This window comes from Plectropomus leopardus, chromosome 14 (assembly GCF_026936395.1).
Source record: "Plectropomus leopardus strain MGB_pleo_1.0 chromosome 14, ASM2693639v1, whole genome shotgun sequence".
NCBI classification, from domain to species: domain Eukaryota; kingdom Metazoa; phylum Chordata; class Actinopteri; order Perciformes; family Serranidae; genus Plectropomus; species Plectropomus leopardus.
In genome coordinates, this window is record NC_142189.1 from 3451161 (window position 1) to 3477344 (window position 26184).

Below are 26184 nucleotides of genomic sequence, written 5' to 3' on the forward strand. Positions count from 1 at the left end.
TAAGTCTTGAAATGTTTAATTATGTCTATTAAACATTTTGAAACTATAAAACAAAAAGTGCAATCATGCAATACTACTTTCAATGTGTTATTGATGTAGTGTGTTATATATTTTTAGTGTATTTGATTATTAAGATTGTTTTTAACTTATGTAAAGTGTCTTTGTGAGGAAAATGTGTTTTTTTCATAAATTATGATTTCTATTATTAAATATGAAAGATGTCACATTTCTCCCTTTTTTCATTTAATGGCGAATCATTTCACCTGTCCTTTTCTGCAATATTTCATTCACATTGACTCCAGGTATCATTATTTCTGCTTTTCGGTGTTGTCAAAGCACAAAGCCTCCTGTTTCTAGATTTCAAGCGTTGTATTGCACCTGTCAGCTTTCTGCCCTGTTCAACATGTCAGTCAGTGGATGCTGAGTCTTGCGTGTCACAGCTGAATGCGTCATTCTGTCTGTCAGAATTAAATCTTGCCAGTTGAAATGAATTTGAAGCATCACAGAAACTGGGAGTGAGTCATTTCTCTGTTATGAATTTTAGCAGACACAATTGTTTTTAATTCAGTAAATAAATTGCCTTTAGTGCAGCTAAAAGTGGTAAAAGTAGGGCTGGTCGATATGGTTTTAAAAACGTTAACCTAACCCTAACCCTAACCCTAACCCTAACCCTAACCCTAACCCGTAAAATCTTTATATTTTTTGGCTATATCCTGATACATGATAGCCTGTATATCTTCATATTTTGAAATCTCCTCTAATACAAACATTTTAAATGAAAAGGTGGATTAAAATGAAGCCGTTGAAACCTGAGCAAATTGGCTGTATTTCTTTAAAAAGCATGGGAAGATGGCAATGAGCAACTTAACAAGAACTTTTACTCTTTACTTTTTTGTGTGCAATTTGTGGGGCATGTCTCACAAATTTGCAAACACCAAATTTGCCATCCTAAAAAAAATTACTAAATACAAAAAACTCTTGGGTTTCAGAGTTATTGCCTTTAAACAAGGACTCACTTCACTGTGAGCTGGCAAAAAACAGCTCTCCAGTTAATATATCAAATGTGCAAGCCATAGTGATGTTTTATGGTTGCAAATTTGACTAAATAGCTGCAGTGTGGAGCTCTGCAAAAGCCCTGCTTTTTGTGTGTGTGTCTGTGTGAGGCAGAGAGCTGTAGGGGAGACCAACCGAACTGAAATGCTGAGCGTGTCTCGTGCTTGCGGCTTATGAAAATAACCTGACAATTCATACTCGATGATCGCAATGTAGTTATTCTATGTTGTTCTATGGAACAAGGTGCTATATATTGAGTATACTAGATATATCACCCACTCTTAAGGTACATTTGAAAATTTGGGCGATGATAATTTGATAAGAATTTCTGTTTTTAATGCTCTGTAATAGTCAGTAGTGTTTTCAGGTCACCTACTTTTTCTTGGTAAATGCAGGTGTGTGTGCATTTATTATAATGAAGCATGCAATCACTGGATAAAGTTAAGTACAATATGTGCCCCTCACATCTAGTGCAGCTTCACTACAACGACTAAGTATTCTACTGCAGCACAAACTACTTCCTGCTTTATATCTAAGTGATATGGCTGTGTATTTGTTCGACTGAAAGGAAATTTACTTGGATCTTAATGGGCCACGTGAAGTTGCTGACGTAGACGAAGAAGGTGATATTGGGGCTGTTGCGGAAATCAAAGTTCTCGTTGGAGAAGCTGTCTTTGAACTCCTTGATGTTGCTCCGAGAGACGATGGGAATCTCCTCGCCGGTCTGCGTGCCTGCTGAAGGACAGAACAAAAACACCGGATGACAAAGACGGCGAAGGGAAACAAAAGTAAAGTATGTGATGTGGATGTCCAGTGGAGTCATGACAAAATTACTGAATATTTGATATATATGATCAGGACTGATAAAAAATTAACTCATTAAAAGTAGAAAATAATATTGATGTATATCTTTTTAAAACATGATTGTCAAGCGATACATGTTTGTGTGCGTTTGTCTGTGTGTGTGTGTGTGTGTGTGTGTGTGTGTGTGTGTGCGTGCCTGCGTGCATGCGTGCGTGCGTGTGTAATATTAAAGGAGTTAGAAGATGGAAAAATTAATACATTTTTTAAAAAAACTGAAATTAAGACTATTTAAGGCCAATATTCATAAAAATGTATTTCAGACATTTAACACTTTAAGGACCAGCAGACACTGTGTGCCTGGGAAAAAAAGATACATTTTGAAGACACGTATTTACAGAAGACACAGAAAAACTAACCAATCAGCGCAGAAATCAACTGTCTGTCATTGTCCTGAATGTTGTGGTGGTGTTTGCTGCGACCTACCGGTGAAGCTGGTGGCCCAGGTTATGTTCAGGTTGAAGTTCTTTGAGGCGTTTATGAACATGTCCAGATCCCGGTTTGGCTGAGGAGGAAAAGAGGACACAAATAGCACACAATCACTATCATCATTTTTAAATGGACGATGAACCAGAATTTCAATTAAAGACAAAGCATGTAGTATATTTGTAGCAGGTCAGAAAGCCCCTGTGTGTGACTTTGAATGCAGAGCGCAGCTTTGGATCACACACACACACACACACACACACACACACACACACACACACCAGTTTGCAGCTGTACAAACAGTCACTGTATTGCAAACTGGAGCAAATTTGCACAGCTAATGGAAGCTGCATTAGCAAAACAAATGTTTGAACAAGAGTCAGTGATAAAAATGATATGCATTAAAATACTGTAAGAGCTGCTGTACGATTATATCAACTTTGATAACGTCAAGTAGCTGCAAATTGAGACCTAATTAATGTTTACGTACATAATCACTGAAACCGCTTTAGTGGGGATGAATAACTAAGGAGGGTCTGTTGTACAAACTCTTTTCTTCATTCATTATTAAAGTCATTTTTAAGCCACCAAAGATCAATTACTCAGCCTGTGTTATGTTGAATTTTGGAGGAAAGCTACGTTTTTCTTTTAGCATGCTTAGTGTGAATGACAAATCCAAAAAAAGTAAATTCTTAATTAACTGAATTTCAATTAATTAAGAATTAAGAATTACTGTTTTTATTAATGAAGTCTGGCATTGAGAGAGCATAAATAATTTTTACTTATGACGTGTCAAAATCTGAAGACACATCTTTGTACCATTGATACTAAAATGTGTTTAATATGATGTTGTTTTATCGTGCCTAAGCCTGCATTTTTAACAAATATTTATTTTATATTATGTATTTTTCAACCATTTTTATCATCTTTTATAAAAATTTCTATGCATGAATTCTGACAAATAAATGAAATTATTATTATTATTATTATTATTATTATTATTATTTTAAATACTATGTTTTATCAGAAATGCATGTGTTTAGAAGATACTTAGTGTACGACTGGATAAATGAGACGTGGATTATACTGCACGAGCTGTGTGAGAGTTTGTAAACTAATTTTTTAATATCATTTATTATATATTTGATTTCATTTTGCTGTTGTTAAATGCAGACGCCCATCCCTTTAATTCATTGGTTCAATTCAATTTAAATTCTACATTCAGAGTTGAGGCATGACAGGAAAAAATAAAGTTTTCTTTATGAATTCAGCATAACAGGGAATAATTGATTCACTAATGATCATTTGGAGGGAGTAAAGTATTCCTTTGAAGATATATAATCTTAATATTGTTGTTTGTCTTATGTTTATCGGTTATATTTAAGGATTTCTCCCTCTCAGGCTTCATTCTGCAGCATTTTTTGGCTCACTAAGTAACTGCTGAACATCACAGTGCATCATCATCCAGAAGGTCTTCAGTCACGAAGTTTTGTCTTATCTGCGTTAAGTTTCATTTCCGCTGGATTCACATGAAATCACGACAACTAGACATCATCAAAATGTCATTTCTTGTAACTTTTAGAACTCATGTATATTTGCACTCTGCACCGGTCGCCATTTGGTAAAGCTTTGTCAGGAGAAAAATACCATCTGGAATATTTAATCAGATCCTCGTGTTTCAGTTTGGGCTCCAGATGCTGCAGCCAGGTAAACAGGACCGGACAAGCTCTCATTTACCGGGGAAACATCTGCGTGATGATGAGTGTCGTTCAAACTGCGACATTACACTTCAGGCTGATGGCATTAATGTCTGGCTGTGCTCTTCAGCGGCAGAGTGACTTTTACTGAGGAAAGTGTGAAGCCAGCGGTTCTTTTTTTCTCTGTTTATTGGGGATGATTTTAAGTTAACAGAGTGAATGATGCCTGTTTGATTCAATCTAATAGTTTCATTCCTTTTTTTGCAATTAGTTTGTGTCTTATGTGTAAGTTAAATGTCCCACAATCTGCAATAAATTAGTAATTATTGTTATAAAAAAGCTAGATTAAATGTCTCAAACTAAACTATATTTTAAGTCAATGGGACTTTCCTAACTAAATAAAGACCATCATGATATAATACTGCTAAATTATTATTTTTGTATTCTGTTGACTGGGAATTATGGTTCTTGTTTTCCATTTGAAATTTAAATCTCTCTTTACTTTTGGAAATTTTAAAACAACATATTCAAGCATTTTGAACACCACTACTAATTTTATTCAATGTGTAACTGACAATTACTTTGAGTTGGGATTTTCTGGGTGTTTGCAGATGCTTTGTGTCTTCCAAATAAAAACCATGTGTTCTGATGTTTTTTTAAGTATATCAGATAAACTGAAGGATTATATGTTCTTTGGAAATTCTTCTTAAGCTAAATAAACCATTAAAATCCCCTTGTGTTAGCTGAAAAGTATGGAGGACAGAAGCTGCCAGAAGAAAAAAACAAATAAATGACTGGATAAATAAAATCGGACCTCTCCATAAGTTTTCGGGGCCCTGGCTCTCCTCTCACTTGCTGTGACAGCCCCAGTAAACCCTCCAGTAGCCTCTGCTGGCCCTGGCCGGACTCTCAGTCGCCTGGCTCTGTTCCACCTCTAAGCAGCCTCCAGTGAGCCCCACTGACCCAAAATGTGCTCTGCTCCTCCGCCAGAGAACCAGAGGGACGACAGGGTCGGTGCCCAAAGCCAAGGGCCCCGTGATGGCTTTCTCCAGAGCGTACATACCTCCGGATGGAGAGCTGCGGACTTTCTTATTTTTTCTCTGGGATCTCTTGCCTCTGCTCTCTGCTTGTATTATTTGTTCGCTACTATTTCACAAACAGTGTATTACACACTATCCAATGACAGCACAGTAAGGCGGGACATGTACCGTCCCTCATGACGAAGAAAAAAATGCATGAGGAAATGCATAAAGACATGTTACAGAAATAAATAACTTCAATAAATTAATAAATATTTACATATATATTTATTAATATATTTATTCTTTCTATATGTGACCTTGTGTCTCTGTGAGATTACTAGTATAAATAACGGTTAAATTAAATAAAAATAAAAAGGGGGTTAAGGGGGTTAAATATAGTGGAAAAATAATGCATAAATAAATAAGTAAATAGTATAGTATAAGTATATTGACACATAAAAATAAATGCAAAAATTTAAAAATAAATCAAAAGTAAATAAAAAATAAATGCAAAAATTTAAAATAATAAGAATAATACATATGTAAATAATACATATGTAAATAAACAGACAGAAAGAAATCTGGTTAGAAAACTAAATAAATAGGGAATTACTCTGAAGGTAGATAAATAAAAAAAAGAATTATTTTTGAATAATTACTTGATACATTTAATGGCATGTTAATTTATCTATTGAGTCATTTATTTATTTTTGATTTTGGCAGCTTCTGTCCTCCATAGAAGCTTCCTCACAAAGCTGAAAACAGGACTCAGAAAATGCTGACATGTTGAAAGTACATAATTTCCACTGGACAACATTTAATTATTATATTTGTTCTTTTTCAGGTCACTCTTATATCTTATATTTTTTCCAACTTTCTTATTATTACATATTATTAACCATTTTTATTTTAATTATCAAACTGGTAAATGCATAACTGGAAAAGTGTGTTTGGAAGAAAGTTTTGACAATAACTGAGGTGAGACAAAGAAAAAACTAATCTCCATCATCATCATCTGGTGCCGACTTCACGATCTTTAATCCTAATAAAAGTGACAGCTGCTGTGGCGGCGGGGCGTTCACTGTCAGACATACCTCCTCAGGTGTGGCCACGAAGTTGATGGCGGTGTAGTAGCGGTCGTCCTCCTGCGACAGGCTGAAGGTGAACTGGTAGTCGATGAGCAGCGTGTCTGTTTGAAGTGATGGAGCCGGCGGTGTGGGTGTGGGAGCGCGTGGTGGAGATTACAAAAGAAGAAGAAGAGCTCGATCAGTTTAGTTTGAAAGTCACACAAGAACGTGTTTTCACACAGCGCTGCGGGCAGGAAATTACCCAGAGCCCCTTTTCTTCTTTAAAATTCTATTGACTTTTTTCGATGGACCTGAAGATTTCGGCGTGTGCTGTGATGAAGGTCATGATAGAGGGTGGGTGATATGGCAGTATGTGTGCAAGCCTGTTTTAATCCAGAGCTGGAGATCACTGTCACTAACAGGGAAGACAACAATTAATCAATGATCGATTTTTATAAGAATTTAATCGAATATATGATGTTTTGTCAAATAATCGACAGGCGATGATGTGCTGTCAAAATATGATGCTGTGAGCTTTGACTGAGGTTTAAGTTCTTTAAAAAAGTAATATTTCAAAAAAAAAAAATCTATACTTTTTATTTGTTTTGAATTATTATGAGCCAGGTATATATTTATATTTACAATCATTTATATATATTAATTGTATAAAATAAATAATTTATTCATTTCAGGATTTATTTCACAGGCATGTATATTCATTTATTTAATACTTATTTAAATATGAATATAAATAACTATGCAGAGAATCTCACATCCTGTATGACTGAATAACGGCCTTCATGATCTCCATATTTTCACCACACTAGTTTTATAATAGACGGCGTCATTATGGTTAACACTTTGCCGTCTCTCGTCCCTTTCTTTCCCCTTTATTGTATTGTTGTACTTAACTTTATCAGTTACATTTTTAAGTGAATCATTACGTGCAAACTTATTTTATTGTCTGTTAACTTAGTTTTGAGTTATTTGTTATATAAATTGGTGTTTTTGTGCTCTCAATTTGTGACTTTGTGTTATTTATATATTTTGGGGAAAAAAGAAGAGAAAACACAGAAAAACAACAGACGGAGGGATGGACAGCCAGAAAACATAGTGCCCCCAGTAAAAGCTGTCTCTGGTGCAGAAGAATAAAAATTAGTTTCTAAAATAATGAGGAATAAGTGTTTGAGGCTCATGGAGGACAAAATAAGTTAAATCCCATGGTTTCTACAATATCATATTCAACAAAACATAATCTCAACTGACAAGGATAATAACGTCAAGAGACTAATCTGCAGTGTGGATCACTGCGCTGCAGTCTCTGGCAAAATGTCCGTCATCGCAGCAGCAGGGAAAAGAGAAAGACAAGCTCCAGCACACTCTGCAGTGATTCACTTTCATCCGCGGCTCACTTTCCATTCTTTCCACCTGCGACTTGTTTGAAAAAGCCGTTTCTCCTCTGGCTGTTATTTCTTTAAACATCAAACTACTTTGAGACCTACTTTGATTTAAGAGCCATGTAACTGTCTTGGCATTGACCCGAACAAGGGAGAGGCCTCACTGTGGTTTCTTAATGTGACCCGCCACACACACACACACACACACACACACACACACACACACACACACACACACACTCTTCACTGAAGTTGGTAATTGGAATTCCACTTACAGTAGCATGTTCCTTTGAGCGGGTTGCCTTGGTAACGGTTCTCGACTTCACACCTGAAAGAGAGAGAGGTGGACGATAGATGAAGGGAAATGAGGCGCAACACGGGGAAAAGACGGAAGAGAAGAAGACCGAGAGGAAAAAGGTGAATTAAGGAAATAAAATTGCGGATATAAACAAAGCGGGAGAAATTAAACACAAATATCAGGTGAAAACATGGACGCTTCACACACATCTTCCCCCGCAGCACAGAAGGTCTCTACAATCAGCACAGTTTCAAAATAAGTGTCAGCAATTCAGGATCTGAGCAAATATCTTCCGTTGTGATCCTGAGATATTATGTTAAATAGGAAACTGTTTTTTTTTTTTCGGAACATTATGATGTCACAGTCAAATTGACCTTTTAGCTTTTGGTTATTAAATTTCAGCACATCATCGTTATATTCTATGAAATATTTATATGAAATTTTGACATGTTTGGCAAATAGAATCTTGAGTTATGGCTAAAATCATGTTTTCCGAGGTCACAGTGACCTTGACCTTTAACCATCAAATTCTAATCAGGTCATTCTCAACTCTAAGTGGACGTTTGTGTCAAATCTTTAATTGCCAATTTCTAACCAATTCACTCTTGAGTTCAGGTGAACATTTGTGTCAAATTTCATGAAATTAACTCAAAGCATCATCACTGAGATATCGTGTTCATGAGAATGGACAGATGCAAGCTCACTGCTACCTTGACCTTTTATGTGTGATCTTCAAAATCAAAAAATTTCATCCTTGGATCTATTTGAATTTTTGTACCAAATTTAAAGAAATTACTTTGTGGTGCTCTTGACATGCAACATTCATAAGAATGAGATGGTCACAGTGACCTTGACCTTTGACCGCCAAATCCGAATCAGTTCATTGTAAAGTCTATGTGGATGTTTGTGCTAAATTTGAAGAAATTCCCTCAAAGCATTCTTAAGATAGTATGTTCATGAGAATAAGATGCATGCAAGCTCACACTGACTTTAACCTTTGACCACCAAGTTTTTATCAGTTCATGTTTGAGTCCAAGTGGATGTTTGTGACAAATTTGAGGAAATCCTCTCATGTTACTCTTGAGATATTGCGTTTACAAGAATGAGACCAATGCGAGCTCACACTGACCACCAAGATCTAATCACTTCTAATCAAGTTAGCGTTTGTGCCAAATTTGAAAAAAAAAACAAACCTCAAGGTGTTCTTGAGATATCGTGATCAGAAGAATGAAACAGAAATGGTCACAGTGGCCTTGACCTTTTGACCTACAACTATCAAAGTCTAATAAGTTAGTCTTTGAGTTAAAGTGGATGTTTGTGCCAAAATTGAAGAAATTCCCTCAAGGTTTTCTTGAGATATTGTGATCATGAGCATGGGAGACAGACAGAAGGACAACCCAAATCTATCTTCAGCATAGAGGCTTGAAAACAGATAAAGAGTGAACGAAGGCCATGTGAAACGGACAAATTTCACTAACTGGCACTTTCTGTATATAAATACAGCCTAATTTATATTTGTGGGTGAGTTTAAGTTTTTAATGGGTTCTGGGAAGCCCTTCGGTAATACAGGCCAGCGTTACGATGAGTGCTGCCAGCACTAATGAACAGCTGCGATTACAGTGAGAGAAACAGGACATGGAGGTTATTGAGTCTTTTCTTAAAACACATTAACATGTTGGCCTGCAGGTGTTTGTGAAAGTTCCTGAACAAAATCCTTGAGTGGTTCAATATTTTTGCACAGAATAAATGTTGATGTCAGATTTACATCAATGATGTTCAGACAAAACACAAGTACACAAGTAATAGCAGCCTCATGGTGAGGTCAAGTTACAGAGTTCATAAAAAAGAGTTCTTTTCAGCACTTTGTGTCATAAATACTGGCATGGGGTGGACCATTGGAGAAAAAAAGTCTCCCAACAAAAATTCAACGGTAGGTGTTCAAGATATGACAGTTACAAGGTTTTCTTATTCAGGAAAGAGTGAAAGAAAAATGTGAAACTCACAGGTGGCAGCGGTCTCCTTTGATGCCTTTAGTGGTGCAGAAGCACTTGCCATTGTTCGGGTTGCACATGCTGGCGTGGCCGTTACACTTGCAGGCTGAACAAAGACGAGAAAAATGAAAATTAAAATGATTCAGTAAAGCTGTACCACCAACCCGATTTAACATTAAATGACTACTATTAGGGGTGTGCAAAATGGCCAAGACCTTCTTTAACAGTACATGTAATTGTCATTGTACAGCATAAATATCGCCAAACAATAATTGTTGTGTATATTCAGTTGAGAAATAGCTAAAAAAGAAAACATAACGTGCTTAAATACATTTGACTAATTTAATTAATTTTCTTCTTTTGTTTGGAACTTCCATCCAAACACTAAAGTAAAAAATAAAAGAGACAAAACATTAAATTCAAAATTATTTTAAAATTTAAGCTTAAAATTGATCATTTTAAGTGTTACAGGCTTTTGCATTGACAACCTCACTCTCCTCCTCCAAGTCTGGCAAAAGCATGTTAGCTTGCGAGGCAGCTGGATTTGTGAAATCACGTGAGAATCATAAGATCACGCGAGAATCCTGCCTTGATTTTTCTACAGACGATGCTTTTCATTGTGCTAATGTGTCTCCTTGCTCCTTGGGGTTATTTTATGGCATAGGAAGATCCTTCATGATAACAGAATGGGAACAGTTTCTTTATTAAACATTTAAGTCTCATTGAGATCAAAAATCTCTTTTACAAGATGTGACCAAAGTAGCAGCCATGCAAAATCATAATATAACTCTTTTAATGTGTGTCTTCCAAGACTACTTACTTAAAAGTGAATTGAGCGCATTTGATTCAGTTTAAAAACCTTTGATTGTCATGTTACAAAAATGATGTTTGAACCTAATAATAGCCTAATAAAAGTATTTGACACGACTGACAGAATCGATGGAAACTCTGCCCCCTCTGAATGTTTCACTGGGGTCAGCTGGCTCATTCTCCAGGGAAAGGACAGGAGGAAAATAAAAAATGCTACCACTTTCAAGAAGTTTACCTCCAGAGCCAATTCTGTGCACAGAGGTGAACTTAAACGCTGTACCTCCCTAACGAGTTTTGGCTCCCTCCCCATCCGAGGTGACTTTCCTCGTCCCGAGGGACAGTTTTTGTGTCCGTTAACAGATGCCAAATGTCTATTAGGTTTGGTAACTTTGAGAACCGGTTTTATAACACCTGCATAAATGTTAATGTTTGCATTAAATCAGTTCATCTTTTCTAAAGATGGCCGGGCCTCCTGGTACAAACAGCTGCGACTGATGTAGAAATCTGTGTATGACAACGTGGGACAGCTGGTGGAACAACAAGCCACACTGTGGTTTTATTTTTATTTATTGATGTGTGTTATCTTGATTATTTGTTTATCGTCTCCTCTTTGAGGTATTGATTGTGCGCTTTTTGCTGCGGCTCATAATGCCTCCTGAGTCACACTGATAAACAGAAAGCCTTTAATGTCCCAGAGGGGGCACGACGCTGCAAGAAGGAGGCAGAAATAAGAAGCAAAAACAAGGAATGCACATTACTGACAAGATAAAGACATGCAGAGAGGCTGGTTTATGGCTGTCACTGATGTAGGAGCAAGTAAACACTGTATACATTTCAGAGGGATGCATAGAATTAGAATACCCAAAAAATTATGATGAAATACCCAAAAAACATACACGACTGACACTCAAGTAACAGCCTGTGGCCTAAATCTGGCCCCTGATAGGATGCCGGGTGGACCCAACCATTGTCTTAATCAGAATTAAAAATAAAGTGATTAAAGTGATTAAAGTGATTCCCACTGGGAAATGTTTTGTATTCGCAAATTAAGGTGCCAGAGTGCATCAAACAAAATCAAAATAGAGCTTGTTTATCAAAATTAGTGCCAGTGAACGATCCTCGCACCCTCTAATGTCCTTGTTAAGCCCCTGATGTCCTAAAATCCTAGAAATGTCCTTGATTCTTAGAAATGTCCTAAATTCCTAAAACATCTTAAAATCCTAGAAACATCCTAAATCCTGGTGATATCCTTAAATCCTATAAATGTCTTAAGATCCTAGAAACTTGCTAAATCTTAAAAATGTCTTTAAATGTTAGAAATGATGAAATTTCCTGAAATCCTATAAATGTCATAAAAGCCTATAAATGTCCTAAAAGCCTAGAACCATCCAAAAATCTTCAAACCATCCTTGAATCCTAGAATCATAGAGTCAATCATAGAGAAGTCCCCAAATCCTAAAACATCTTGAAGTCCTAGAGATGTCCCAAAATCCAAGAAATCTCAGAAATGTCATAAAATTTCTAGAAATGTTCTAAATCTGAGAAATGTCTTAAAATGCAAGAAAGATACTAAAATCAAATGTCCTAAAATCCTCGAAAAATCTTAGACCCATGTATGGCGGCTGCTGGGACTGGCCCCTGGCCTCCTGTCATTTTGTAAAAGCGGCCCCATGTAAAGCAGGTTGAGTACCCCTGACGTGCACCGTGGCTGTAATATATTGGTGAGCTAAATGAAGCTGTTGAAGAAACAGACGATTGATTTGTTGTCCGATTGACTGACTGTCAGCATTAGCTGCAGAGCGGAGTAAATCTAAAATATCCCACAGGGCTGCTTCACTGTGCAGCCAGGAGTCAGGAAAATGGCAGGCATAAAACTGAACTGTAAAATACTGACACGTTAAATGAAGCCGTGCGAGGGAAGACCGAATGCCTGATTTAGTGCCGGACTGAACCGGAGCCGCGGATACTCACGCTGGCAGCTGCCCCCGTTGGTCGGATCTCCGTAGAAGCCGGAGATGCAGCTCTCGCAGTGCCGGCCGGTTGTCAGGTCCTCGCACTTCTCGCACACGCTCTCGTTGACACACTGGCTGTGACCGTTACACTGACAAGCTGCCAGAGAGTAAACAAAACACACACTGCATGAACATCACACACACACCCAAAAAAAAAAAAGTTTTTTAATAAACAGCCCCGGGCCCAAACAGGAATGAATTTGTATGTTAATTTGGAAGTAGAGGAAGTAATTTGCGGTCTGGGATCTGTGTGAGGTCTGAACTGTCTGATGGTGCTGCGTTTGAGGTCCTTGTGTGACAAATATCGTTACTTTGATATCCTTTATGCCTGCCAGGTTTATTTGTGAAGATTTATCGCACAGATATATTAATTTCAGAGAAGTCACAATAGCCACTGCAGATACTTCTGTTAGATTTAGACCAAAATCAATGAGTTAAACACTCCCTGTAAGCAGACAAACACTGTTATTTATGGTGAGGAGGCCCCCTTATACGAGATTATCAACATACTTTGTTTACATACATTATGATTTATTACCTATTTTAAACTGCAAATAAGATATTATAAGTATAAGTATTCAGTCTCTTCATCTCACTTCAATTTTATTGCAGCAAAATGTATTTCGTGGACTATGAAGGGTGGAAGTAAAAATTAATAAATTAATAAAAAAAGATAATTTATTGATTTTATCCTTTTATATGGTGTCATGATTAGCATATAAATTCTTGGCCAAAATGTGTTTTGTGAGGTCAGTGACCTTGACCTTTGACCACCATATTCAAATCAGTTCATCCTTGAGTCCAGGTGGACATTTGTGCCAAATTTGAAGTAATTCCATAAAGGCGTTATTGAGACATCGCCTTGAATGAATGGGACGGACGGAGAGACAACCGGAAAACATAAAGCATCTGGCATAATATATATTTGTATTCATTATTAATAAAATTGTGAATTCATTATAAAAGACTATACTTGAAAGATATGTTTCATCATTTTTCCTGTCTTACTTTCATCATTCACAACACAAAATTAGCTCTCATCATTCATACAAGACTTAAAGTCACGAAAAATAATTTGAAAAAATTAAAGTGTTGAAATTGTCTACAAATCGGTAACGGAAGTGATGAAATACACGTGAATTGAAAACTATTTTCAAGTAAGGGTGGATGTGAAATATAAAAAAGAGTGATGAATCACCATGTGATTTGATTAATTTGTCTACCATCATTCACAGCATCCAGCTGACATTTCTCATTTACAGCAACAATATTTGTCACGTCTGCCGCAAGCTCATTTTTCATCATTTACTCGCGAACATTTTAATCACTGCAAATTTTTTTTTCTTACTCGCACCCTCAAAGTCATTTTCCTTAATTGGTAAAATGCAATTTTGCATTAAAATTGATGAAACATGTCTCTGCTATCATCACTTCACAACTATTTAATCAAATCAGCTTTAAATTAACCAAATCATGATCATGATAATTTATCAATCTAACCATGCCATTTTTCAACTCACGTGCATTTTCATCACCTCTGTTTCTATTAATTAATTTCTGTTACTTCCATCACTCATAGCAGACTGAAAAACCAATACATTTCATGATTGTTGTAGGCTACAGAAAGTTTAGTTTGTATTTGCAATATTAATAATTTATTATTTATAAAATAAAAAAATCTATCCATGATCTATCTATCTATCTATCTAAAAGTCTATGCCCATGCTTGACGCCCATGTACTGACACAATATTGCAAAGCAAAATATCGCACTAATATGCTAAATCAATTATTTATCCCCAGTCCTGTTTTAAGTTATGTTGGCTGTTTTCATTACCAAGGCACTTCAATGACTTTACACATGAAAATCAATTTATTGATGACGAGAGGTTCAACCTGAGAAAACTGTTGTTTAGTGCTGACTTTGGCTCTAAAGGGAGCTTTCCAAAATAAAAACAAACAAAAAGGAGTAAAAAAACAAAAAAAAAACAGTTTCCACCTCTGTACTTTCATTAACATGTATACTTATTACCCTTTAAGTATAAATAAATAGCATTTATACACTACATTAACAGAAATAAGTATTTTCAGATGGTTATTATCTTTGATTCCAAAACACATCTTCGGACTAACTGTTTCCTACCTGGGCAGTGGATGAAGGACCAGTTGTATTTGGCCTCGCTGGGGCACATGCTGGCATTGAGGGCCGGCTGGGGGCTAGCAGGCAGGCCGGGGAGGGTGGACGGGGCCGGGACCGAGGTCTGGAAGGGCCCTCGATACGAGCCCTCGATGCACTGACCTTTGCCCGTGTTGCTGGGGTCGGTGCACCAACCGCAGCCCGGCTGGTCCAAACACTGGCCGCAGGTTCTGTACCCGGAGCAGTTCTCCGCTGCAGCAAAATACACAACAGCGCAGCGGGTATAAAACAATGCAGGATGTTTACAACTGTGAAGACTTATCTGGTTACAAGGGTAAAGATAAAGCTCGTTCTCAGTGAGCTTTCCTTGTATAACTAAAGCAGTGATATTCAACTTATGGCCTGCCAGCCGAATCCGGACACTGACAGGGTGCTGGGTGGCCCTACAACCATTTTTGACTTCACAAAAAACATAAAGTGATTCACACTGGGAATTGTTTTTGTACTTTTAGTATGCTTAAGTTACCAGAGTGCATAAAACAGCATCAAATTAGAGCTTGTTTATCAAAAAGCGTGCCAGTTGTGAATCCCCCACGCCCCCCCCCAAAAGACGTCCTAAGACCCTAATGTCCTAAAATCCTTGTAATGTTATAGAAAAGTTATAGGGAGTTCTGAAAATTGCAGAAATTTCCTAAAATGCAAGAAATGTCATAAATTCCAAGAAACATTCTGAAATCCTGAAACAAGCTAATATTCTAGAAATGTCCTAAAATCCCAGACAGGTCTAAAAAAATCATAGAAATATCCTAAAATCCAAGAAACGTCCTGTAATTCTAGAGAAATCCTAAAGTCCAAGAAATGTCCTCACATCCTAGAAACTTGCTTAAGTCTTAGACATGTCCTAAAATCCCCCAAAAATCCTTAAATCCTGGAAATGTCCTAAATTCCTATAAACATTCTGAAATCCTAGAAACGTCCTAAAATTCTAGAAAAGTCCTAAAATCCTAAAAACATGTTTGGGGTTACTGCGACTGGCCCCTGGTCCCCCCAAACAAAGCACGTTGAGTGTCCCCGATCTAAATATTTCAATTATTCAGTCACTGCCATATGTGTGTTGGTGAAAAGTAAGTTTGTTTTTGGGTCCAGCCTTCCCAAAAGTTTAAATTAACAACAACCACAACAAAATCAACAAGTCTCAACAGTTAATTTCGCTCGTTCCGGGGCCACTGCCTCTCTCCGCCTGCTCTCCATAGATATTTGCCTATATTTTAATTCCTAACTCTCGGCCCTCGAGGGCTTTCTCTGCCTATGCCTGTAAGCAACAATTTGTACTTAATTGACCTGCCAGGTTAAATAAATGAAAATTGTTCTCTGCTGCACCGTACAACAACAAAGCACCAGACGGAGACTAAGTTATCAAACTATTAAACCAGATTATTAATCCCTGTCTCATCTACTGGAGGGGCCGCGCTTTAATGCGCTCGGCTAAATGAGGGCTGAAAAAAAGCAAACATTTACAGATTCTGTGCTCCAGAGAGCAACGGTTATTTAAAATGTTGCCTTTTAGGGTATGCTTTTGTTTTTTTTAGAGTCTGATGAGGATCGCTACATATGCTCAAGTGGTTGAGTACATTAACTGCAGCTAAAGCGTTACGTGAGTGGACTACAGATCTGTGTTTTTATTTTCATGTTTCCTCCTTAAACGGATTGAATCCTGCCTGCGAGGTTGGTGGTTATGCATGAAGACGTTGCAGCTTAATCAGAGGTTTAAATAGGAATGCTGCAACATTTTCATGCGTCAGACGGTTAAGTGTTTTTTTTCGTCAGTAGCAACGGTAATTTGTTTGGAATAAATAGGAGAGGAACTGGGTAACTGGCATAAGAAATGCAAAGAGATTTGTGCGTACTTAAAAGTCATCACTCTGTGTAAAATCAATACATTTTGACTCAAGAGATGCGGATGCCAGAGCTGCAAAACAAACACCGCAAAAAAAGGCTCTTACACTGAGCTATGATGAGATCAATGAGTCAAGTCAACTGATGAAAGAGGCATATTAAAAAAAGGGGATGTACCACAACAGAGGAGAGCATCACGCCTCATTTTACTTGTTCCTAATTTCCCAGGAGGTCTGCTGTAAATTGGCACTAATCACAGGGTAAACAGAAACGTCCTCAAATGAAAAGCCTAATTTCAGCCCAAGTAGATATTCTTTTAACATTGGAATTTTCCGTATATGAAGATAAGCACGTAGACAATTTTCACTTCTTTTTGCAAGTTCTGCTGACCTGTTTTGCACCGGTTAAAAGATAAATGAATAATTAATTGTACAAATTCTATTTTCCCGAAATACTTTCAAATTACATATTAATTTCCATGAAACCTCTGGGAGGGAACATTACAACAGTTTAATCATAAATGTGGTTGATAAACTCTGAACTCTGTTCATCATTTATGAAAGGAGCCCCTCTACGACCAGCATTGATGTACTCAATGTCAAAAATAATAATGGCAGAAAGATAAAATCCTGCCTCTATAACAACTGTCGAGCCACGGGGGGTTTAAATTATTTGTTTTGACTTGTTTTCTGTATTCGGAAATATGGAAGCCCATTTCTGCCAGTTTGATGAAAAAAAAATGATCCTGTTAGTCACTATTATAAGAAATAATAACTTGGTATCTCAAAATATTTAATGAGTATCAGAGATATTAAGTAATTATTTTGGAAAAGATTCTCATTATTTTGAGAAAAAAAATATTATTTTGAAGTCAGCTTTTCAGTATGTTGAGGTAAGTATCCCTGTTCATTATTTTAAGATTCTCATTATTTCTAAAGGTTTTCAATTATTTGAGTTGGCAAATCATTATTTTGGGAAAATCTGCCATTATGTTGCAGTATTAACTCTTTTTAAGAATGTTTCTCATTTTTTAAGAAACTAAGTCATTATTTTGTGAAACTCATTATTAGATAAATCATTATTTTAACAAAGTTTGGGTTTTTTTGAGTTATGATGCAGAGCTTCTAACTCATTTTAAGAAAGTTTCTCATTTCTTGAGAAACTAGCTCATTATTTTAAGAGACTTTTTAAATAAGTCATTACTTTATCTTATTGTATTTTGAGAAGGTTTCTTATTATTTTCAGAAGGTTTTTATTAAGTTCAAATATCAACTTGTTTTGAGAAAGTTTTTAGATTTTTTTTAAATTATTTTTTTGAAAAAGTAACTTATTTATTTAACTGAATTATTTTCAGTAAGTTTCTCATTATATTGATATAACTCATTATTTTATTATTTAACTCTCATTTAATTTTTCATTTTTTTTAAAGAGTTTTTAAAGAAAGTTTATCATTGTTTTGAGACACTAAGTCATTTTATCATAGTAACACACAGTATTTTAAGAAGTTTTTTTTCAAGAAATTTTCCCTTTTGTTTTGAAACACTAACTTATATTATGAAAGATTCCTTTTATATGAAAAACTGACTCATTATCTTGAGATAGAAAGTCTATATATATATTTTTTTTTTTTAATAACAGTGGTAGTAATGGGCTTCATTACTAATAAATGTGTTACAGAGATTTATTTTTTCTACACTGCAAATTGTCATGAAAGAGAGTGATATACATTTTTTGTATCACATGTAATGATGTAATCACAGATTATGATTTCTGTATAAATATTTACAGTCGGTATATATTTTTGTAGTAAATGAATAAAAAAACAACAACAAAAACCAAGAATCACAATGACTATCATATTAAACCTGTAAATGATTATATGAGAGGTAGAAATCTCTTACGTGGACAGGTGTTCATGGTGTACCACTCCATACACTGCCCGAAGGGGAAGGAGGCCACGTAGGCGTTGGAGTCGACGCACTGCTTCATGTTGCTGCACCACATGCACTCGGAGCTGCTGCTGGTGCATTCGCTGCAGGTGGTTCTCATGGCGCACGGTGTCCGGCACTGCTTGGCACTGTGGTTGGCTGTGGAACAATTTCACAAAGTTATATTCAATTATATTAATATATTTCTCAGGGGAAGTCAAACCCCTCCTGGTGGTGCTCTCTTTGCTGAACTCTACAGGACTATTAAAAACAAGGTGCTATGTAGAGGGCAGAAAAATATGTTTGGCAATGTGGATAACAAATGCAAAAAAAAAAAAAAGCTTACAAAGGTGATCCCCAAACATTTTCTGACGGAGGTCAAACAGTCAGAATCCTGATGCAAAACCAGCTGAATTTTTATTTTACAAGTTGTATAATGAACTTAAAATTATTTATTTACAAATTCATTTGGCCTCTAGTTCATCTCTGCTATTTTACATAGTAAAATATGTGCAAAAATAATTTGTCTGCTCATGGCTGCACAACACAAAGTTTGAAAGCTGCTGGTAAACTTCCATAAAGTTAAAAAACTGACATAAAAAAAAGATCAGCCCAAGCTGTCTAAAACCAGAAGCTCAAAATTATGTCTTTAATGAAAAGTGGTCAAAAAGATTCATCCATGTGTAAACTATAAGGCCTGCTTTTGTATAACAGTAAATGCACAGTGCACGTGCATCAGATTATTTTAACCCCTTTTGTTCTTTACTTTATTTATCTAATTAATTATCACCCTTTGAACCCTGAAACGACATCACTGTTTGTGCTGTTTTCTGATGCCTTTTGCAAGTATTTACCCTTTTAACCCTGTGAAAATTGGTGCAATTTCTTTAAAAAACATTGGAAAAGAGGCAATGAGTAACTTGGTTATAAATGTTCCAAAAACTGCAAGAAATTAGAAAAATTATGATTGAAAATTATTTTTAAAAAGCTAGGGAAAAAAACTACCATTTCTAACAACCACAATGACATATTTAAAATTATGTTATTTGTTATGTTATGTCTTTATTTCTTCTTTTTATTTATTTATTCATTTATTTTTTACTAATTTTCAGGTAATTTTTTCTGTACTTGTCACTAATTTCTTGCTAATTTTTGGATCATTACTTTTTTCATTGCTAATTGCTTTCCTCCCATGTTTTTTGAAATAAATCAAGCCACTTTCAAAGGGTTACGTGTGCATTTGGGGGCATGTATCACTTTTGTAAATGACAAGAAAAGTGTGGTCTGGCAATGTGCCTAATTTGACAGTGACTCTTTAAAGAAATAAATCTAGTTTGATCTCAGCATTAGATGTCTGTAGTATAAATGTTTTCAGAGCGTGAAGAACAAGATGACAACAATATTTTTAATACAGTATGGTTAATACAATATGTATCCTATGTGAGCAAAATCTAACATATATTTACCTGAAAATTACGGTACACGTGTGATGGCTGCGTATTCAAGTGAGTTTTCATGAATTAGCATGAAATGTAAAAGCTGCAGTATTTGCAGGTGAAAAATGTTTTATATTAATCGTTGCCCACATAAACTTCACATTATTTCTGTTTAGCAGATATGAAATGCGCTGATGTGCACTGACATACTTTCCTCAAAGATAACACACTGCTTTTTAATCCATCCAGTACTGTAAGACCCACCTGGCCGTTCACACAGGCTGCCGTTCACCGGGTTGATGCAGGTTTGTGCTTTCAGTCCGCTGGACGCCGGCTCAGCCAGGTAGCCACAGAACCCGGCGTCACTCGGCTCGCCGGGCAGCCACTGCAGGGTGGTGTTGGTGAAGGGCGACATGTCCTCCCAGCACCAGTACGACACGTTGATCTTCCTGAGCCCCACCCAGGGCGTCACCGTGGCCTTGTACTGTGGACACATGACAGCACGCCAAAGTCAAAAACAAGGAATTTACACATTGTTAAATTCATCGCTCTTTAAAGTTTGACGGCGTTCAAGGTCAGTCAAGTTTCTACTACTGCCTCCTTCTTCTTCTACTCTTCACGTAGTTTTCTTTTCATAGAATATGGGTCAGTCCATTTTTGGTCTAACAGTTACTCTGCACAGTAGCTGAAGACTAAAGAGACAATGAATAAAAATCAATACGACCAAAATAATTATGTTTGATAAGGTCGCAGTGACCTTTGGCCACCAAATTCTAATCACTTCATTCTTGAGTCCAACTGAACGTTTGTGCCAAATTTGAGAAAACTACCTCAAGGTCTTCTTCAGATACTGTCTTTCCGAGAATGAGACGGGTGTAAGGTTGCAGTGACCTTGACCTTTGAACACCAAATTCATATCAATTAACTGTTAAGACTAAGTGAATGTTTGTTTGTTTTACCTCAAGGTGTGCTTGAGATATCAAGAGAATGGGACGTACTGACATATGGACGGACGGACAACCTGAAAACATGAAGCCTCTGGCCGCAGCTATCGGCAGCACGAAGGCATAAAATCCAGAAAGAATCAAGTCAGCAACATTTCATCAGACTGACATAAATTCTTTTGGACTGACTGCGCCGTAATAAAAGCTGCTTTACTTCACTTCACCTGGGAGGCTCTGTTCTCCGGCCCATTTCTAATCAATGGCCGTTCTGTTGCAGTAGTAGTAAACAGTGAGAGCTCGATCTCTCGCAGACGTGGGTCGAATTACTGCTCCATCGGGATTTAATTGCATTTCTCGGATTGATTGATCTGAAATAGTCTGAACTGCTAAACTGCACCAGCAGTGTCAATATAACACACAGGAAGACCTGTGAAGCATGTTTCTGTGTCTCTGCAGCATTTTATTGTCAACAGGACAGTTTGAAAAACAATATTATTCCAAAGAAATTAGGTTTTTTCTTCTTCTCCTCCTTTAAGCGCAAAGATTACCTGGAACTGACCGACAGAATTGAGTTTATGCCAACAGGGGAAATCTACACAACTGCATTAGTATGGATGGAAAACACTCCTCAGCCCCTGAACTGCTTTGTGATTTAGACTCCGATGTTTTTGTCTTATTTTGCTTCAACATTACATATGCCATGTGGTGGCTCCGGGGCACTCTGTAAGTGGCTTACATTTTTGCATGGGTGGCCTCGGTGAGGGATGGCGGTGTTCGTGCCTGCTGGGTGATGCACACAAAAACTGTACGTGACAACATGTTTCACTGAAGTGCAGAGCGGGTCGTCAGAGCTGTGCTCTCAACGTGTTTTTGACACAGTCGGGATTATGTAATACTCTTCAGAGAACTCAAGTGCACCAAAATATTTAGATATATTTAGATGTGATCGGGACAATAATGGGGACACCCCCCCAAATAAAACAAACTTTTTGCCTCCTCAGCTTGAAAATTTGAGACTTCTTTCAACAGCGCCTATAAAGTCAATAAATATTGTTGTATGAGCCCCATTATAACACAAGAGGTGTGCCCTTTATGTCGATGACTTTCTGGGGCTTTACATTTTAGGGCATTTTACACGCACCTCCCCGTCATTCACGCATCTATATGTAGATATGTGACCTGCATCTGATGATAGAAACAGCAGCTGGCTGTGGTTAGTCGATTGTGGGGATAGATTTCTGTGTTTTTGCTCTAATGGAGCGAGTAAGAGATGTCTGAGCTCCGAGGAAAGAATCTGTTAATGGGAGATTTGTTTCATGCTCACTGGTGCAAAAATCACAGACAAAAGAATCCAACCAGCAACACCTGCACATAAAAAAAGACGAGGTTTCAAAAGACGGCAGCCACTACAAAGACATCCAGGTGCCGAGACTAAAAAGGTGCACAGCAGTCTAGTTTTTGGCTGAGATGACAGGAAATAAACACGGTTTATTTGTGCATTGTTATAGTTTTCTCTCTTGAAACAGCGTGTCAGATCTCGTAGGAATCTTGTTTCATGTACACATGCATCTCCGCTTCAACATGAAATTCTGACAAACAAGAGGCTCTACGTTCGGTACGTTCTTATTCATTTATCTGATGTTTAATTCTTCACTTTTCATCTTCTTGCTGTAGCCATCTTTTTTATTTACACCACTATCTTTCTCTCTGTATGATTAGTCTTATCTAAATATCAAATTCACTCCCGTTCTCATTCCTGACTCGCTCTGTCAGTGCTTTCAGCGTACGAGCGTGACGCCAAAAGCCTGCGTTCGGTCCAACTGGAACGTGGATGGACAGAACCGGCGGCGTTGTTATGATACGCTGACGGCTGACCGGACGGCACTGGGCGCGTCCACCTGCACGTAATATAAAGAGCATCGACCAACCGTCTTTTAAACGGGAGTCCAAAGTTCGCTTACAGTCTGGAGTTGAGTTTTTTTTTTTAAATTTTATACACCTTACTATAATAATAATAATAATACATTTTATTTATAGAGCGCTTTTCAAGAAACTCAAAGATGCTTTACAATTTCATTAAATTCATTAAAAACACCTCTTTTACCAAAACCAAACCGTTCGTGATTTTGTTGCGTAATAGTAAACATAAGGTCCGTGCTGCGTCATCCACCATGTGCATATGTTGACATCACGGTGACGGCATCAGAGTGTAAACAGCTGACGCAGAAGGATACCTAAACTGTCAGAGTGGCACCATGTGACGAGTTGGGATGAGAACATGTTGCAGGAAAACTGTTTCCCCCCAAAGAGCAATTAAACTTTCTCTAATCTGGTCGTTTATACCCGGGGCTGTCCCCCCTTCCTCGTCCTCCTTACCACGACGCTCATGATCTGCAGCTCCTTCAGGACAAAGTCCACTTTCTTCTGCGTGGTGAGCGAGGCGAGGACGGCATTGTGGCTCCTGCAGGCCAGCTTGGCGTTGTCGTACGAGTCCTTTGCAGTGATGAACTTCAGACAGGAGTTGCCCACCAGATGCCAGCTTTCACCGCACACGTTTTCTGCAACAGAGAACAGATGAAGACTTGGTGCTATAGAAAATACAGGCCGGTAGGCTGATACTTAGGACCGGATACCAACTCAGCAAACTGGCATCCATCTTTTTATCGAGTTTTATTACACATACATCTGTCAATCATTTTTATAACTTTTTTTATTCCCATGTTTTTAAAAGACGCTGCACCGGTTTGCTCAGGGTTTAAAGGTTGAAACAAACAAATTGGCCGCCTTCACTTAAACCCCTAATATAAAGCAGCGAGAGTAACAACCAAACATTCACCATTAACTTTGCGATTATCTCAGTTTTCCCTCTTTTACATTGCAAAAAGACTGCGTTTACTCAACAGAATCCATTCGTTTTTATTACAACACATCTGTCATATTTGTTTCCTTTACTAAAGTATAAGTTTATCCTTATTATTACTGAAGTTTCTGCATTAGTGTTGTAAGCAAGATATATCACTTGTGTAGCCTCAGAAAGTAGAAAATGTGCATAAAGTAGTTTTGAATGCATTTTATGAAACAATAACAGTCTTTAGCAACATAAAATATTATTCTGTACTGGACTGTGCGTGCGTGCGTGCGTGCGTGTGAGTGAGTGTGTGAGTGTGTGTGTGTGTGTGTGTGTGTGTGTGTGTGTGTGTGTATGTGTGTGTGTGTGTGTGTGTGTGTGTGTGTGTGCACGCATTTTGTGGTATGAAAATGATTCTTAAGTCAGGTAAAGCAAAGATTTTTACCCTGCTGGTTTACAGCTTTTATGGAAATATAAAAAAAGGCAATGTTTCACTTTTTCTCATGTTGGGGTCGTTCTGGGAAAAAGTCGTTGAATTTCATTTTTAAAAAAGATCATTTAGGTTTTTTCTCAAATTTACATTCAAATTCAAAAACACATTATTCGTCCCTGAGGGACAATCTGTAAGGCACGCAGAACGGTAAGGTAAAAAAACTATACATAATGACAATGACCTAAAAGACAAGAAATAAAAATAAATTAATTAATTAAATCTAAATATATATATATATTTATATATAAATAATAATAATAATAATAATAATATTAAAAAATGCAATAAAAAAAAGCTGTAAACATTACAATTGAAATCTATGCTGTTAAACACAGTGGCCGCAGTCACCTGGCAGCGAGATGCACTCCTGGTTGCGAGGTTCCCACTGACAGTTCTGGTCCACAGCGCAGCTCTTGCAGCTGGTTTTCTTGTTGCACACGTATGAGGGGTTGTCCTTGGGGCAGACTTCAAACTCCACGATGGCCCCCTGGGGAGAGAAAACAGAAAATAACTCAACTCTCAAAGTGCCAAACTATTACATTTCGTGCTCCATAAAGGACTTTGAAGAGAACAAAATAAAATGGCATTTCAGCATCGATTGAAGGCAACAAAATGTTCCAGATTCTTCAGATTTTGAAGTGCTGTGGCTACAATGAAAAATCATCCTAATTTGTTTAAAATAAAGATTTTTTTTTCTCACTGACAACGAAGCTATTTGAGTAGAAAAGCAGTTATCACAAGTGTTAGATTATCAAATAATTGCAGTCAAAGAGGCTGACCCTTATTAATCAAACATTTAAAGACAAGTGAAGATAAGAGCGCCGGAGGAGACACATGAACCGTCTCCGTGCGTCAAACTGCTTCTGAATGAGCCGAGATTTAATCGTAGATTGACAAATCAGATTCAGCGTCAGAGACAAGAACGTGCTTCAACAGTCCTTCATCTGATCATTACTTAAATTTGGAATTTCCAGGTTTATAAGATGTAATATCTCTTGAAGGAAATGAAGAGGAGGAACGCCACAACAACATCTGTGTATTCCCCTTAACCCTTTGCCGTCTGAGCAAATTGGTTTGATTTCTTGTAAAAAAACATGGGGAGAAAATAATGAGCAACTTAACAAGATAATTACCTAAGATAATTACTTAAGACAATTACTTAAGATAATTACTTAAAATTACCTCCCCATACCCCAAAAGATAAAAAAATAAATAGATAAAAACAAGAAATGGCAGAAAAGGTGCTAAACATTTAAAATATATATATGTGTATTTTTTTCTGTAACACAGTTTTAAATATATATTTTTTAATAATAAATATAACTTTCTGGACATTTTTCCTTTTTTTAATTTCCCCAAAAACCATCAGGTCTTTTTCTTGTCATCTTTCACTGTTTTTTTGCCTAATTACTCACTGCTTTTCCCCCATTATTTCTGAAGAAATCAAACTAATTTGCTTAAATATCAAAGGATTATACAGATTGTGAAAAGGCGTCTGAACGGAGCACAAGAAAAATTAAGTTGATCCAGGTTTCAAAGGATTAAAACAGAATAAATTCTGGCACAGCACAAAAATTAACAAGACATACAGTTACAAGAAAACTAACTTAAAATAATAATAATTTGAAAAAATACATGTATATTTTTTCTTGTCACATAATTTCAAATATATAATTCCTTTTGAAAAGACAATAACGTCTTTCTCTTGTCACCTTTCACTAATTTCCATGTGTTGGACATTTTTTGCCAAATTGCTTACTGCCTTTTACCCCATTCGAAAGAAATAACACCAACACCACCAGCTCAGTTTTGAAAGGGTTAAACAGCTTGTAAAAGATGTCTGAATGCAGCACAAGAAAACTGATGATG

At 36.9% G+C, this 26184-nt stretch overlaps 1 protein-coding gene across 2 annotated transcripts in view; it reads right to left on the bottom strand.

Moving 5' to 3' along the window:
- Positions 1-26184, bottom strand: part of atrn (attractin) — a 203256-nt gene that overhangs the window by 110459 nt on the left and 66613 nt on the right. For both annotated transcript variants that reach the window (XM_088087328.1, XM_088087329.1), the window contains exons 14-24: positions 24664-24802; positions 23351-23532; positions 20295-20514; positions 18568-18753; positions 14777-15022; positions 12594-12731; positions 9825-9918; positions 7799-7851; positions 6154-6248; positions 2341-2419; positions 1631-1788 (exon numbers count right to left, since the gene is read on the bottom strand). In XM_088087328.1, the coding sequence (XP_087943454.1) occupies positions 1631-1788; positions 2341-2419; positions 6154-6248; positions 7799-7851; positions 9825-9918; positions 12594-12731; positions 14777-15022; positions 18568-18753; positions 20295-20514; positions 23351-23532; positions 24664-24802 (1590 nt within the window). The remainder of the gene's footprint in view (positions 1-1630; positions 1789-2340; positions 2420-6153; positions 6249-7798; positions 7852-9824; positions 9919-12593; positions 12732-14776; positions 15023-18567; positions 18754-20294; positions 20515-23350; positions 23533-24663; positions 24803-26184) is intronic.